General features: G+C 37.8%; 1 protein-coding gene across 1 annotated transcript; it reads right to left on the bottom strand.

Moving 5' to 3' along the window:
• Window positions 1-450: 450 nt before the first annotated feature.
• Window positions 451-17,480, bottom strand: LOC148847036 (uncharacterized). Its single transcript, XM_088949125.1, has 10 exons — window positions 16,887-17,480; window positions 9,052-9,227; window positions 8,649-8,780; window positions 8,500-8,550; window positions 7,140-7,236; window positions 4,890-4,936; window positions 3,093-3,309; window positions 1,356-1,485; window positions 1,167-1,209; window positions 451-818 (listed from the first exon to the last, which is right to left on the bottom strand). The coding sequence occupies exons 1-10, from the start codon at window positions 16,936-16,938 to the stop codon at window positions 741-743; spliced, it is 1,023 nt and encodes a 340-aa protein (XP_088805251.1). The 5' UTR covers window positions 16,939-17,480; the 3' UTR covers window positions 451-740.
• Between the last annotated feature and the right edge of the window lie 378 nt (window positions 17,481-17,858).

Below are 17,858 nucleotides of genomic sequence, written 5' to 3'. Positions count from 1 at the left end.
ACCCTCACTTATCTCAACAATTTTCCAATAAGCAGCTTCAGCAGTTTTAAATGTTCCAGTCTCACCACGCGTTTCATAAAAATTAAAGGACAGCCAAACCAATACATTTAGTCGGTCAAGGGCGCAAAGGGGCAACATCTTTGGGCAGGCACCCAACTTGTCTCATCTGAAGGAGTGCAAATACAAATATATAGAATGCAAAAGCTTCTATTTTGTATGTATTTTGCACTGTACATATTTGTAGTTGTACTCCTTCCAAATTGAGCCTTATGAACTTGGGTCCACCGCGAGGCACGTCTCTTAGGAGTTGGGACCGATTTACCATTGGGATGCCCACAACCAGCCCAATCGAGACCATAAAATGGTCCAGAATGGGTCCAGAGTATTTTTTCCCGACCCTGGACCCTGGTACTCATAAATTCATATAAAACATCTACCAAAAGCTGCAGATGCTAGTAAAGTCTGATCAACACATTTAGCCAAGCCGTTCAGTTCATCGGTCAGGCTCATTTTTCTCAGCATCAATATTGGGGAATATACTCCCAATAGCAACATCAATACTGACATGAGATAAACAGCAACTGATCATCACTGTACATATTATGGGTAGGCAGGTTGGAGCTGTTAAAGCAGCAGCTCAAATTTTACATGCTATATTATCTCGAGGATGGCCAGTTTATGGTCTAGTAGCCATCAGTTACAAAGATCAGGAAAAAAGGATGGGCATTTCAATGGAGTTCTCAATACATTTCCAGCATCCTTCCCCTTAGAATGGCTTCTGCTTTCCTCACCTGCTTCACAGGTCCAATAATGAATACCTACATGAAGCCTGGTATTAGGACCTAAAGAAAAACATATTTCCAGACATGGTTCAAAGTATCAATACTCTGGATACGCAAAAATCACAGAGTTTTTAACAATCAATACTGTTTCTTTTTTATTATTATTTCAGTTTAATAAATCAAACATATATTAATGTTAAAACTATTAAGGGGTCTAACTCATAATTTAGTGTTTTGGTGACTGAAAGCCAATACATATTGATACTTTGAACCATATTTCCAATTAAAAGGGAATCTTTGAAACAAATTAATTTTCAGTTGCTGGATCAAATCGGAATTGAATAAGTGTCATTTGAACTTGTTCTGTATAATGAATGTACTAACCTTGTCAGGTGGTCCCTTGGCACCTCCTATGAGAATTTCCGCACTACAACATAACATTTGAAAGAATGAAAAAGAGAAAAACAACTAATGGCATATGAGTAACAAAAAATGCAAACACCATCATAAATTACATACATTTAGTGTACACATGTATGAACACAGAGAGAGAGAGAGAGAGAGAGAGAGTACTTGCAGGATTCTTTGATTGACTGGATTGACGCTCCCCTTCTTCCAATGACAAGTCCCATTTTTCCTGGAGGTACATTTAATACTGACAGGATCTCCTCTTCAGGAACATTCCTTCCCGCAGCTAGGTCATCTGCCAAAGCACAACCTCAGTATGAAGTGATATCAATAGGAATTGAAAAATCAATATGGATTTCATTCCCACAGCTGTAGTTATAAAATGTAATAAGCCTCATTGATCATACAGCTCACACCACAAGTAATTTTGGGAAGACATATATGCACGTAGAGATCATAAATGCATAACCTCTTGGCCTATTGGTATGCATATAGTTTTCCAGCCAAAGAGGGACAGTTATAAAATGTAATAAGCCTCATTGATCATACAGCTCACACCACAAGTAATTTTGGGAAGACATATATGCACGTAGAGATCATAAATGCATAACCTCTTGGCCTATTGGTATGCATATAGTTTTCCAGCCAAAGAGAGACATTTTTGTACATCTTTTTCCTTTCCCCATGTACAACAGATCGTCTATTATCAGTGACACCATCAGTGATACTACTTTCCCATGTACAACAGATTGTCAGAACTATATGGGGTCAGCTGAATGAATCCTATTTTCCCATTCCTCTCTGTTCAGTGATACTACTTAAAAAGCATGAACCAATATTATTTAACAACACTATACTGTAGGTTATCCAATCTTTGAAAGGTGAGCCAAGAAGACAATCCAAAAAATTACTTATACAAAAATGTTTTCACATCCCTTGATGCATTTACTCCATAATGAGACAGTCAATTGATAGAAAAGCTATTAATAAATCATCCATGACAATCCTCCTGAGTCCATTTCATCATCATCATCTAAGCCTTGTCCCGACTATACAATGTTATGGGCCTGGGAATAGGATCTCGTCATGGGTCAGTCCACGGGGAAAACCTCCTTTTTTCCCTTGTCCCTTCCTTTTCTTGAGGTACCTATCTTGGTGCCTTGGTGATTTGTTCAAGAGATCGCCAACTCTCCTTACTCTCTTCTTGACTGAATATTCGAGGCCTTTATTCACTAATAATGGCTCCTTAAATAGGAGATTACAAGAGTCCTGTTCTTAGGGAGACTCCTTGCTGAATAGGGAGACCTCCAGCTTTATCTTGATAAGATAAGACTGATAAGATAAGATAAGTCTCTCTTAATCCTAATCTAATAAAATAAGTCTCTCTTAATCCTAATCTGATAAGACAAAGCAACCTAATAATATAAGATAGTCTAATCTACTAACTTAATAAGATAAGATAAGAATAACAAGATAGTCTAATCTAATCTGCCGAATTGGATAGGATGAGAACATCGGATCATTGCTGCTGCTGCTCCCAATATGCGTCCACATCATACAAGGTCGGCTACATGAATCCTGTTTCGCTATTCCATTCTGTTCAGTGCCATATCCAATCCTCCTGAGTCCATTTATTTGCTAAAACCTCAGACAACAAAACAACTGTAAACTTTTTTCTACTTTGATCCAGTGAATGAAAAACATGGTAGAGTTCTCAAGAGTCGTTCACTGAACCATTCTCATCACTACATAAGACATTGTGAACATCTGTGAACTAATATTGAATGCCTCCCAGCTTTTGGACTAATCTCACTGTTATAGAACATAACAAGAAAAATTAATGGTATTGGAGCATAGAATGTTAGCACAACAGTAAACTACTATATTCAGAATCATGAAGACCTGGAATAGGGGGGAGAGATGGCCAATCTGCGTACTCATTATCATTGATGCAGAAACATCTACAATACAGTGCACCATGAACTGCAAGATGCCACAAGGACTGTTTATTCAATTTTTCCATCATCTTATGGTAGATGTAAAGGAGAAAGCGGACATCATCAGCAGCTGCACGGACCATCAGTTCAGACAATGGCCTGTATGTCCAAAATTCAGGATCCTGAAAATGTATACAAGGAGATATATCAATCCCAAGCAAGCAGGAAGATGTAGCCAGTAACATCATAAATATACCAATTGTATAACCAGTATCCTCAAAATTCTGCATCCAGCTACAAGGAAAACAATGTAACCGTGATTGAACTGCTAAGCTTAATATTTTTGCAAATACATTTCATGTGATTCTTAATTTCTTGTCCTTTATACACTTCTGATCTGGCACTTCTGGCTTTCAACAACATATAGGTATTTAAATATTAGTTCAGTTCTTTTGCCTGAAGTTCCTAGAAATCAGGGCTAGAATAAGTATCCCTTCCATTTCAAAAAGACCAATGGCGGGTACATTATAATAATGAGGTAAGGACAGGTTTGACTTCCACAAAAACAAACAAGGAGAAGGCGCAGGAGGCTTTGATTAACTCAATCACAGTTAGGATGGCACAATTGGTGGGAGAGAGAGAGAGAGAGAGAGAGAGAGATTAGGGATTTCAACATAGATGACATCATTAAGGAATGCTTTAATGTGTTGTCATCCTCAAGTACAATATATGTTGATCTTATATGTTCATATCAGAGAATTCGATCTTATGCTGACTGTACATTTTGCTCATACCATATACAGAATCAGCTAGCTCAACAGCTGAAATGGGGGTATGGGTTGGAAAGAGTAAACTGTATTTGACGAATGCTTGTCCAAGTTAAAAGCTTTATCTTGTACTGATCGTTTACTCTTTTCTATCAATAATGACAGCCAAAAGAGTGTTATTAATGTACTGATGTTTATTGGCTGCATACAGTAGAAAAAGTGAGAAGATGGAGTAGAGAGAAGAGAAAAGAGAAAAGAATTGAATTACTAGAGTCTGGGGTCTCTTTCCAGTTTGCCGGTACGTATAGATATCTATTCTAATAGTACAACAATTGTTCTGCTCCTAGTAAGTGTGGGACAAACTTAGAACATAACTTAAAGTATAAGTTAAATAAAGTGACACAAATGCCCCTATGCCACATGCCTATACTCTTAACAATTAAAAACAAAACTGTGAAGAAAACCACAATGTTTGTTCATGTTATATGTTGCTTCTATTGAGTTCTTTCTTGTGTCCCATTGTCTTTTTTGGTGGGATAAACAATTTGTACTTTCTCCTCTTTCTTTCAAATATTTCCAAATCATTGATCAGTGGGAAGTATAAATCACCAACTCCACCAAGCAACATTTATATACTTGGTTGGCAGAGTAGGCAACCCATCCATGAGATACCCATGCCATATGAATTGCCTCTAATATGGATAATGATATTCACGTTATAATGACAACGTTGGTAATGGGGATTAAAATGAACATAATTAAAATTATTAAGATGGCCATCCATTAAGCAGTCCCTATCTCTTTATATGTTAACAGAAAGTCTAATTTGTAGTAGATTAATTATCTTGTGAAGAAGAAAATATCAAGTGGTTTTCTAGGATCACAACCCAAGAGAACATTAAATCATTCTTATTTCAGACAAATTTTGTTATTTCAGATGGAACAAGTTACCATAATGCAGTTACATTCAAAACAAAGGGAGACTTCAAGCTCACCTGTCTAAGAAGCACACGGACTTCTTGCTTCTCAATATATGATATGCCTGCAACACATCCCCCAAGTGAAAACACATGTAATAATACATAATAAGAGTCATGGGGAAATCAAAAGAGATGTAGCAATGAATATAATGTTTGTCAAGTATTTTTGATGGAAAAAGCATCAATGACACAATAAAATATGATATAGAGAAGCACTCAATGAATTGTGCAATACCGTTTCAACATTCAATGACATGAACCTGTAATAAATTCAAGAGCATCCAACTAAGTTTTATGAAGAGAAAGAGCTCCATAACATCCTTCTATTTAAGAACTTGGTAAAAAAAGGAAAGCTACTGCTGCCTCAAGACAAGGGTTGTAGTAGGATTTATAGGATATGGTAGCCAAAAATAATGCAACTTTGATATTCTTCTATTAATTTCTTTTTCTTCCTTGATTTTGGTGCTTTTATTGGTCATCAGTAATTATCTCCTGAGTATTTCCACCTCCTTGTTGTCTGCTTTGATCTTTCATAATATCTTTCAGTTATCAGAGAAAATGTTTGGCATTAAAAGAAGATGGCGTAGGATGTTTCTCACTTTACACATAACTCTGGTTTTCTGTTGGAAATCCCAGAGCTGACCTCAATAAAAATAAAAATTAACATCAAGGGGATAAAAGAAGCTTTCAGTTATCAGAGAGAATGTTTGACATTAAAAGAAGCTGGCATAGGATGGTTCTCACTTTACGCATAACTCTGGTTTTATGTTGGACATCCCAGAGCTGACATCAATAAAAATAAATAAATAAATAGCATCAAAGGAATAGAAAATAAGCATTTTCTGTGAAACTACAAATAAAAGACCACAAGGAGATTTGAATAAGAAAATAGTCAATCAAACCCATAGCCTTTGCCCAACTATTTTGAGGTTGAGCACACTAAACATTACCTGTCTTTGCACCCCAAAATCCAATGTTTTCCACTAAAGTAGATAATCTACATGCTCTTACCTTTTCTCACTACCTCATCAGACAACCTTCATGCTCTTACCCTCGTGCTTCAGTGCCTTTATCTTGCACCTAATCGCCCCCCCCTAGATGTCCAATGTTTGCTCATCTTTTTTTTTATAAATAGAAGATTTTATATTGATGAAAAGGAAGGAGAGGTTATCTCAAAGCAGAGAAACAATGAATTATTGCATCAGTTGGAAATACAACAGAAACAATTGCATAAAAACACCAAATAAACAGCAAAAATCCAAAAGAGAATACAGCTCCACTGATATCTGATACTATCCAATTTGAATCCACCAAACTGCTCGAGGATCCCAGCTCTTTGAACCAATGTCTGATTGATTCCACCAATCACTTCCCCTGCTGTAGGTGGCTTTGAAGCAAATATCATATCATTCCTCCTTTTTTTACATAGACCAACAGAGCACAAGAGAAGTCAAATACCAGCGTATATTTACTCTTGCACCGAAACCAGCCAACTCCGGTAGGGATACCAAACTCGATAAGTCCTCCAGAAGTACCCATCAACAGATAACCAAATATATTTAGAAAGTAGGACTAAATCTCATAGGTATAGTCAGAGTGGATAATAAATGCTTGACAGATTCCAGGAGTTGACCCTCAGCTCCAAACCAATTAGGATCTAAGACCTGTTTGTAACCACTATCTGAAGTTTGATGTAAGTTGTAGAGTGGTCCTTGGGGTCATGTGCAGCCATTGCTTCTTGAAACTGATTCAAGAAATGTGATTGGTTGGGCTTCTAGTAGTGATTGTGGACCTTGTAGACTTTCACTTTCTGAATGAGATCCAAGAGCTTGCTGTAGAGCTTTCTTACACCTATAGATGGATACCAAGGGATTTGAATTCAATGGTTGATTCCTTATCTAAATGACTAAATTTGGGGTGGACATGGATCTTTTGTATAGTGCTAATTCATTGCCAATGTAATTAGTTTGGGGCACTTTTGGTTTTGTACACCCCCCTCCTCTTCCATATTTTTTGCTAAGCACCAGATGATGTTACACTGGAAAGAAGAAATCAAATTCAAAAGTTTGAAAAAGGTAAACGTAAAAATAAGTAAAAGAAAAAGGTGGGGATATCAGGCATTACTACTTTCCTATAAAACAAAGAAGTGGCCAATTGTAGTGTTCCTCCAAAAACTAAGTCAAACTTTTCTAAATGGAGAAGTCTCAGAATCATAAATGTGAAACAAGGCCAGCAATAAATATTGACATAGGAATGACATATTACCACAATAGCGTGGATCTGCAAGTAGGCTAACAAAAGATATGTAATCATATGGTGATCTTGTCCTTCCTTCTTGCTCCTCTATCAGGGAATATGCTATCTGCATGACAAAGACCACTGGAAATATCAAACTTTAAAAGAAAATCCCATTCCATTTAGCATTCATTATACAACTGCTTCCTAGACAGGTGAGATTTTCTTACAAATATGAGCAACTTCAAGCAAAATGATTATGGTAATTGAGCACAAAAATAATAAGATCTTGAATAACATAGGTAGATAGATGAAAGTGCATGCTACAATCATGATGCATGACCTCGGTTTCCTGCCAAACCATTAAGGCCTAAGTCCTGACTGAAAGGGTTGTCTTTTGTAGCTTAGAAAATCTAGTTTCCACTTAAGAACAATTAAATGCATAAGTTGTTTCAGTTTCCCCTGAATGTTGAGCCAATTTGCTATAAACCAAAAGTATATAAAGCATGATTCACAGAAGAAAAGTCAAATCCATCCACCTGCAAACCTCTTTTGCAAATGGATGGAGATTCTCAAACACCATCTCAACTTTGGACAACCATATTTCAGACCAAAAAAGTGGTCACCACCCTCAATTAAAAGCAGTCCTTACTGACCAGCTACTTCAAAAGCACTTTGTCAACATTGAATAAATGTGTTGAAAACTTGTGCTCTCACTGACCTGGAGCATGGAGGCAAATAGACAGTGTTACAAACAGTAGGGAATGCCCTCATTAGTAGTTTGTATTTCTTTCTATCAGCTGACATGCACCCAAATGTGGAAGTGAGCTGATTATCGGTCGCCAAGAAAGGCTTAAATCATTGGAACCATATCTAGCATCAGATCCTAGTCATCTATCCACAAGGAATTCAGGAGACTTCCAATCAGGGGCCTTCTTAGTTACACTATTTTTATACATAATATAGATACCATATTACATGAGCATTAGCAGTGCCCTGATGCATAGCCTATACATAGGCATACTTTAATTACATTTATTTTTTAGAATGAAATACATTATACTTTACCTTAAAAAAAAGACAGTACATAAATGAGGTGGAATTGTTTAATCAAATGGGGAAACAGCACAACTGAAGTAGAAGGAAAAGGAAGTTCTAGAATAGAATTATTAGAAGCCTCTACTTCCTGGAGATACAGACCGTTCTTTTAATGGCTACTTATAGATAATAGTTCTTTCCATTGGATGAAAAACAAATGTACAACACCAGAAGGCTTAGAGAAGAGCCTTGTTCCTCCATGCAAGAATTATAATGGTAATTGACAAAAAGTATAGAATTAATAAGGTAGCAATTTCAACCATAAATGCTAGCAAGTAGTCATGAGGCTTACCTGAGTATCAACAACATTGTGCAATTTTATGCCAAATTGAAAATACAAAGCCTGCAAAGGAAAATAATATTCAAGAGAGCCAGAAAATATAATAGTAGAACTAAACCATGTACACAGAATGGTACGAGTAAATATAATCAATTAGAGACCTCACTATCACGTTTGCAGTCATGAATGACTTTTGTGATGTAACTAGATTCAAGTGCAGGCTTACAGGCTTTCATAAGCATCTCCCCACCCTGAACAGCATCAACCAAATATATAGCATCTGGAAATGCAAGCTGACAAAAACAGAAAAATCTTTAATTGATAATAAAACAAAAATCTCATAAGCAGTATAAACATATTAACAAGCAAGAGTGACGAAATATACTACTAAAGTTCTTGAGAAGCAGGGAATAGAAGGTACATCATAATATATGTATACAACATACTGCTCTAATAAATGCAGATAAAAGATATAGGATTTGGTTTTTTATCAGGTTAGATCATCCTCATTTTACCACACAGAAGAGGACTGTTCTCTTAGCAAATAGAGCAGAACTCATTTACCTGCATAATACAAAGAGTTCCATAACGACAAAGATCAACACCCTCACAATCAAAGCCAATGACTAATGGCCTTTCAGGAGAGGGTTCCAGAAATTCAATGGGGAGTTGAGATGCATGGGTAACATTATGGATGGGAACCAACAATAGCTGGGCTTCATGATCCGGGCATTTATCACCTGGAAAACAGAAGATAGTAAATGTTATATAGCTGACAAAGATAAAGCGAATAAATATCAATTTCTAACCATAAACTATAAAAGTATAAAGCAATAAACATAGACATATTGAAATATATTTTCCAGTCCAGTCATCAACCTCAAATCATTATTCCAGGCTTATGGAGGGATTACATGACCAATACAATCGGCAACATTCTGGATTTATCATGCTTTAATGATGTAGACTACATGTATCGTATACTTCCTAAATCAAGGCCAGCCATTTAAGTTTCAAGTACATACTGTTTGCCACATCCAATGATCCAAAGGCCCATCAAGCATAAGCTTGTCAAACAAAGAGTGATGTTGCCTGTATATGGATCTCCTAAGGTCACTTGAGTTGCCAAATATAGTATTCTAGAGTAAGATATATGGGTATGAGCATGTGGTTACATAAGAAATAAGAGAAGGGTAGACGGATTCAAACATAATTAATTGCTTAGCTTTTAGCCTAACAAGTTGGAAGAAAAGTTAGTGCAGAAGATGAGCATATTTTAGGTGGAAATGGAAGTCATTTTAGGGCTGAAATACCTCCCTAAATCCAGCAAGGTTAGAGGTGGATGGGAATCCCAAGGAGGTAGTAGGGTGGATGAATGGAGTAGGATATGTTCCTATAGGGAATTAGAATTTAGATCACTAACATTATCTGAATATCTTGTTTGGATTAATTAGAAGATCAGAAAACTCCATAACAGATGAGCTGGCAAGTGGCAATGGAGGGGTCACCCAGACAGACTTGTACACTAGACCTACCAGTGAATAGTAGGAAGGGAGATAGTCAAATTGTTTTGCAAAGGGGTTAAGATTGCAACTCCAGCCTCTTGATTTCTTCATCCTTGTACTTATACATATTTTGTGATTAAAATTACCTGAATTGGTTATGATAAAAAAAAGATGGTGATGGCTCTAGAGATGGATCATAATAAATTTTATTATTATTAGCAGACCTGGGAAGAAGTCGACCCAACCCAACCCAAAAAAGAATGGGTTTGGGTCCCCTATCTAGTGACCCAAGCTAAAAGCCAACCCAACCTGAAATCTTTTTGGGTTGAGCCGGGTCAAGTCACGGGTCACCAGTGAATAGCCTCTTTTTCAAGCCAACATAGACCCAGATGGTTGAACCATTCAAACTGGGCAGTTAAACCAGAATTTTTGGTTAAAAAAAACATTGACTAGGTCAAGATTAACTGACCCATGTGGTTGAACCGTTGACCTGTCTGACATGTGGGTTAACCCTAACCTGAATATTTAGGGTTAGGATCTAGTCTTTTCCAACCCAACCTGAAATGACCTGAACTTTCCTTGACCCAAACCAAACCCGACCCAACCCAATCGCCAGTTCTAATTATTAGAAAGAAGAAGCAGCTATCCTAGGAGAGATCGCTCTTAAGACTCAAAATCATTTTTTAAGATAAAATAAAAATTATCAAAGCAAAAAGAATGAACCAAGAAAGGAGACAAGCAGTCATCCACAAGAAATACAACCAACAAAGAAAAAACAGCCACTTTCTACAAAAAAAAAAAAAAACGACACCAATCTCAGCCTCAACCAACATCCAACTCCAAGGGAAGACAAAGTATAAAGACAAGGGTATAGGTCTTTTAAAGGTAATTTTGTCACCCAAAGGCCAAAACTTAACTTTGTTACCCAAACAAACATCATACATGATACAAGGAAGGAAAGGAAGAGTGGTAGAATGGAGTGAATAGCAATCCAAGGTGAAGCTCGAGTGGTCCTTGCAGATAGTCTAGCATCCCATCATTATCCACCTGCCCATGAATAGTTACCACTGCCATATGCCACAACTTCTCCCCCTTCTAAAGGTAATCTCCATAACCATTTCCCAAACAAGGCTTGGTTTCTCAGCTCTAGGCTTCCTAAACCCAACCCTCATTGCCTTTTGTTTCTATAAATAATAGAGGTAAGGAGATTTTTTTTTATATATAACAGAAGGTATTTCATTAATATAAACAAGCATATACATAGGATTACAACTAGGGTCTGGGTACCCCTAAAAGCATATTGAACAACAGAAACCAATAGACAGTCCCTACACATTAACATACAAAACTCCCTGCCCTTCCCTTACCCACAGGAGCAGTTGCACACTCATTACACCTTAAAACAACTTGGCCCAAAATAATTGTTCCCTTTCAACCCCTTGCCTTGCTAGAGAGTCTTCCATCCCATTAGCAACCCTTGGAACCCATTGAAAAGCTACTATTACACCTCTCAGATGCCACTTGATCTTCTTTACCAAATCTCGATAGCTCCAAGCTGCCTTCTTTTCATTCTTTAACAAACTTACCACTACTTAGGAGTCTCCTTCTAATAACAGCCTTCTTAAATTTAGATTTTTTGCTAATTGGACCCCATACAATACAGTAGACAATTCAGCCTTAGTTGAATCTCCTTGGGCAATAGGACCCGAAAATATTGCTAAGATAGTTCCATCTTTATCCCTGAATACCCCTCCTATGCCTCAAGGGCCTGCCGAAACAGCTTCCATCAAAATTAAGTTTTACAAAGCTTTCTGATGGTGGTTCCCAAAGCTGACTCTTCTAGTCTTTCTTGTAAACGGAAAGGCCACTTCTCTCCAATTCATTTTTATGCTCTCAAAAGAAAATGGAGAAAACAGATCGAAGGTCTTAACCCAATGAATCACCCTTAGGAGGATATGGTCTAAAATTGCTTCCAGGTTTCTCTCCTCATCTTTGAAGAGTCTCACATTTCTTTCTTCCTACACTGTCCAAACGACAGCAGCCAGCCAGCCCTAGTGCATCTCCATAAAATTCTTCCTCTTTTCCTTTGCCACCTAAAAAATTCACCTACAAACAGACTAGGTAAGCTTGTAGGTAGAGTCCACCTGCACCCAAAGAGGTCAAAGAACCACTCCCAAGTAGAGGTTACTAACAGACGGGAAATTAGAATGTGGAAAGCAGTCCCACCATTAGCCTTACAGAGTGTGCACCAGTTAGGTGATGAACAAACATTTTTTTCCTTCTCTTTAGCAACATGCCCAAGGTGTTGATTTTTCCATGATAGACCTCCCGACAAAAAGCCTCTACTTTTAAGGAGAATGGTTTGCACCAAACCTCACTCACTAGAAAAGAAGGCCCTAAAGGAGCTTGAGCAATCAAAGAACAAAAAGAGGTGGCACAAGAGAAAGAACCTTTAGGGTCTAGGATCCAAATTCTTTCATCTAGGGGTGGAGGAGAACATAACAACTGAATCAAGGATGAGCATCAAACCAGAGATTGATGCACATTCAGCCTCTCTTAAACCACTTCTAAAACCCAAATTCCAAGACACTCCCTCATAAATTGAATAGAGAGAAGAAATTGGCTCATTTTTAAACAAAGATAGTGAATATAAAGATGGGAAGGCATTTTTAAGAGTATAATCACCCACCCAAAGGTCCTCCCAAAACCGAATTTTAGATCCTGAATAAGAATCATACCTGATTTGCTTGAGGAAGCAAGGAAGAACAGCCATGAATTGCTTTCCAAGGGGAGGAAAGAGTAGCTCTGTTTGAGACTCTAGCATCCCAACCATTTTGAAACAGTTCATGTAAGCTATTACCTTGTGCCACAGTTTCTCACTCTCCAAGGGAATCTCCACAAGCATTTCCCTAGCAATGCTTGATTCTTACAAAACATGTCCCCCACCGGCCCACCCCTAATCCACCTTCCTCACTCCTGGTCACTACTTCCCACTTCGCTAGATGATCCCCCTTTCCTCTCTAGGTTCTCAAAGAAAATCCCTCATTACCTTTTCCAACAAGTTAGCCACTTTTTGGGGTATCTTAAAGACAAAGAGGTAATACACCAGAAGGTTTTCCAAGGTGGACTTGATCAAGGTAAACCTACCACCTAAAGAGATGTAATTCCACTTCCAAGATGCTAACCTCTTTTCAAACCTTTCTACAATTGGAGTCCAAAAATTCACACTCCTCAAATTTCCCCCCAAAGGCAGACCTAAGTACTTCAAAGGCCACTCACTAGTTTGAAAACCTAGAGTCTCCGCGATTGCTTCTACCTCTCCCAGTGTTCTAAAAGCGCAAGGTGCAAGGCGAGGCGCACCCCTTTTTGAGGCAAAGCGCACAATTTAAAAAAAATGCAAAAAAAATATACAAAACATAATATTAATAAAAATATTAACTTAAGTTTTAAAATAAATGTTTTAAAAAACCTATTATCTAAAATTAAAATACATAAATATAATATGTAAAGCATATTCAAATGAGAATTTAAAATTGAAATCAAACATATAAAACATTTTCAAGCATATAAAACCCACAATCTCTTTTTTTTTTCTCAATTGCATCAAGTAGCTAATGTGATATATTACATTCCTAATTCTACGAGCCGCCTTTGTGCCACACCCCTCGAGGCAAGCCCAAACAAGTCCATGTTAGGGTCTTAAATTCTTAGATTTTACACAAAAAATAATTCACTCGCTCACCGAAGCTTCAAGAACCCCCTATTTGGTAATGTTGCCCATTCATTCATCCTAATAAAATATCTTCTTAAAAGCAATTTAAACTATAAAATTATTATTTTTTGTGTGAAATCTAAAAATTTAAGACCCTAACATGGACTTGTTTGGGCTGGCCTCGAGGGGCGTGGCACGAGGGTCCAGGGGCGGAGCCCCCGACCCAGTGGCCAGACTCAAGAAAAGGAAAAAAACAGCAAAATTTCAAAAGGCGCACGCCTAGGCTAAGGCGCAAGGCGCACTAGGCGCACCAAGCGTGCGCCTTTTGAATGGGCTACGCCTAGGACTTGGGCGAGGCGCCTACCCTAAAATGCACCTCGCCTGAGCGCCTAGGCGTGCCTTTTAAATCACTGACCTACCCCTCATCTAAGTTTAGCCCTACTACACAACTTTTTTCAAGATTGATCTTCAAACTAGAAATCTTTTCAAAGAGGTTTAGTATCAATCTTAGCCTTCTCACCTGTTGCAAATTGAAATCATCATAAAAGATCATTGTGTCATTTGCAAATTGTAGGTGAGTGACCACCACTGCATATCTTCCCATTCTCCAACATCTCAAAAGACCTTCCCAATTGGCTTTGGAGATCAATCTACTACGACATTTGCAAATCTTACAAATCCATTAAAAAAGAAGTTAAAGTGGAACCACCTAATCCATGTTGAAGTAAGTGTTAGAAGCTCTCTGATTTCATTCAAAAAGTGTGCTAGTCTCCAAGGTCTGACCTCCATGTTCTAACTCCCTCTAATAGTACTAATTGAGTAGCCCAAGTCCCCCATAATGAATAGCATAGAGAATAATAGTCCTTGACTGAAAACAGCCCAGAAACAAAAGCTACCAACTTCAACTTTTGAGGAGTCAGCATCCCCAACTGGTTCATTGTAGGCCCATATTATAACCCTAAATAAATAACAAATAAAAACTCACCTATTAACAATAAAAAATAAATAAAATATAAAGCAATGCTATAAGGGCTTAAGGAGAGCTAACGTAAGATCTTCCAGTGAATTGCATCTAATCTCACTCATAACAATAGGAAGGTGTTTGTATGGGGCCACCAGGAGAGACTTTTTCTCAAACTATGGTCCTTCCATTGCAAAAACATGCCAAAAGAACTTCCCAATTGCTACAAACTCAAGAGCAACCAAATATATAAAGAAATGAACAGTGAAGTAATGGGTTGCTAACTTCCCACCCCTACTGCAAATAATGCAATAATATATAGATACATACTCTGCCTGTCTCTTTCTTTCTGGCAAGTTGCAAGTATTGATTCTTCCCCGGGTCATTCCTACAAAGATAACTACTAAGGCTTAGAGTTGTTACTATACAAAAAGGCCATAGAAATCCTGGACTTTACCAGATTAGTTGAGCTCCCTTGAAGTCTACCTCATATGAGTTGGAATTTCCCAAGCTTGTCAAGGAGATGAGCTAGAAACCATGGGCCACCTCCAACGCTCTGACTCTTGATTCCATTAATCATGTTATTGTAATAGGAAGTTCATTGATTTTTTTCTATTTACCTATTAAAAAAATGATATGGCAATAGAAGATACTTGTATATGCTTCACAATGTGGACACTTGTGAGGAGAGCCCTTACCTAAGCTTCAATTGAGTTGGTATGCCCAATAGGCCTACTGAATGCCCAAAATATGCTACCCAGGTCCCAAAACTCTCCTATTCCTTCTACAAATGGGATTCACATAGAGCTTCTGCGAACCATAAGAAGATGGAGGGAGGACTAATCTACAAAGCAGCCTGCCTTTGGATTTTTCTCCTTATGCCATCCAGTGAAACTTTTAAACTCCTCAGTAGTCAGCATTCAAGAGCTGAGAGATAGCATAATCCTCTCAAAGCCTCAAAAGACTTCTCCTTAGCATCTAACAGTAATCGTACATAGATATTTTCTTAGAATAAAATTGAGTTTTTGTTTTCTTCAGGAAACCATTTCTCTTTGAATCTTTGGCTTTTTGGTGCTACAAGGTCCATCTATAGTGCCCTTGATAAGTTACTTGTTAAGATTCTAGATCAAAAACAAATGTTAGACTTTTCAATTTAAACTACATTATTTAGATATCTTATTTGCTCAATTGTTCAAACATATTCCCCGTGATTCTTGATCCCCAAACCAGATCTAGGCTCCTAAATTTTCATATTATTGGGGTTTTGACAATAACTAACTAGGTAAAAAAAAAGACAATAACTAACTAGGTTAGTTTGCGTATAGTTTACTTTGCTTTTTTGTGCAAGAGGGATATAACGTATCATGTCCCTATATTAATTTCTACTCAGATCAGCGCTGACAGTATTACTATTACATCATTCAATTAGATGCACAACATACAGTTAAATTAAATAGTCCTTTTCCACCTTGCAGCCCCTTTCTTTCAGTCTGGATAATAGCCAAGAATCTAGAAGTTAAAAGAAGACAAAAATGGCAAGTCATATTACATTTTAAGTTGCTGAGATATGCTAGTATAACGATAGTTTTCTCCCTCTCCTCCCCACACCCCTAAAATTTATGTGTTCACTTATTTTTAACTTCCCATGCACCTAACAGATAAAATCCATAACCAATGACAATGTTCCTGACTAAACACCAGAGGAGAAAAAAAGGTCCAGGAGCAACCAAATCACCTCAGATCTCACGTCCGCCAGAAATACAATAGACGAATAAATTAAGCTACAAGCCCGGCGTTCAGATTCGTTATTAAATAACAAATAAACCAAAAGCTCAAACTAAAAGGAATAGTAACCAAATACAAGCATATGCATATGCATATAAAAATTTACGACGATCACAAAAGAAAATGATAGCAACAGCAAGCAGCGATCAGCAACAATGCCTTATAATATAAAATCCATTAAAAATAACAAGAACAAAAAAAGAAAAAAGAAAAATAAGAATGATACCGATAACTGAGCTCTAGAAAAAGCCATGTCAAGGCCGGGGGGAGGAAGAGGAACAAAACAAAACTCACGCTAAAAATGAAAGAATTGACCATCTCAACATAAAATAATAACAAAAAAACATCTAAACAAATACAATAATTAAAAGCCATACAGCAAAAAGAAGTACATAATCGACAAATCGAGATATAAGAACACAAAAACGTAAAGTACCTGCACCGGAAGGGAGAGGAACACAAGTCTGATGAGAAGGAGCAGACGCCATATGATCCAGCGTGCAAGCAGAGTACAATTTTGTCGAAAGTCGATTAGTAAGATAGGAGTCGATGATTCGTCTTCAGAGTTCAGATTCTTCTTTTTCCTTTCTTCCTTCTGGCCATCACCCACGACTATGAATCGCGATTTTGCAATGCCACTGATATGAACATTGTATAATGCCTTTTAATTCCCAAACTCGGCTACCATCTAAGCGCCGTGGCTCTGAAATTCGAAGCGCCGACCAAGCTAGGCTCAAGCTCCAACCACCCAAGCAGTCTAGTTCTAATAGCTTTTGCAGAACCGAGAGAGTGATTTGGCTCATGAGCTCAGCTTAGCCCGTCTCGAGTAGCGTGGATGGAACAGAGTTGTCAGGGTCAGAGGCCCCGAGGCCAGAGCACGACGAGATCACATCAGCGCTCCACATGCATATCTCAGCGTGCATTGAATTATCTGGAGATATTCCCAGTACACGGTTCGGATATGCTGTTGGGTGTTGTGGGGCGCTGATGTGAACTCGAACACAATACAACAGAGCCCAGGGAGCTGGAACGATTATTCTAAATTTTTAGGGTTTAAGTAGCACGGTGCACGACAGCACGACTGCACGAGCGAGAAGTACAACCAGGAGTCGTTACTGTCAGATGTACATCGATATTGGGATTTGATTCAATGAGGGGACACCCACGTCAGTGCTGCTTTTTTATCGTCAGATAGGAATCTACTTCACAATCTACACCGTATTGAGAAGACATGATGACTTTTTTTGGGGGGGTAGATGACGTAGAGAGTGGAGATAACTTCGTATATAGTAATTTACTTCACATCTGATTCACGGGTTTTATAACTAAGTTGCGCATGAAAGTGGCCAATTTCTTAAATTTGTATTATTTTTTTGAAAAAAGGATTGTTTATTAATTTTTATTGGTT

The sequence above is a fragment of the Nelumbo lutea genome, chromosome 6, assembly GCF_056320005.1.
Source record: "Nelumbo lutea isolate HS-2025 chromosome 6, American lotus-T2T, whole genome shotgun sequence".
Taxonomy (NCBI): Eukaryota; Viridiplantae; Streptophyta; class Magnoliopsida; order Proteales; family Nelumbonaceae; genus Nelumbo; species Nelumbo lutea.
This window is presented reverse-complemented; position numbering and strand designations above follow the sequence as displayed.

Excerpts from the sequence above, each read along its gene's own strand:
- LOC148847036 (XM_088949125.1), bottom strand. The coding sequence starts at position 16,938 with ATGGCGTCTGCTCCTTCTCATCAGACTTGTGTTCCTCTCCCTTCCGGT. Across the intron at positions 3,310-4,889 it reads TCCGTGTGCTTCTTAGACAG|GATCCTGAATTTTGGACATA; the intron begins GTGAGCTTGAAG and ends ATACATTTTCAG. Across the intron at positions 1,486-3,092 it reads ATCTCTCCCCCCTATTCCAG|ATGACCTAGCTGCGGGAAGG; the intron begins GTCTTCATGATT and ends GTGCTTTGGCAG.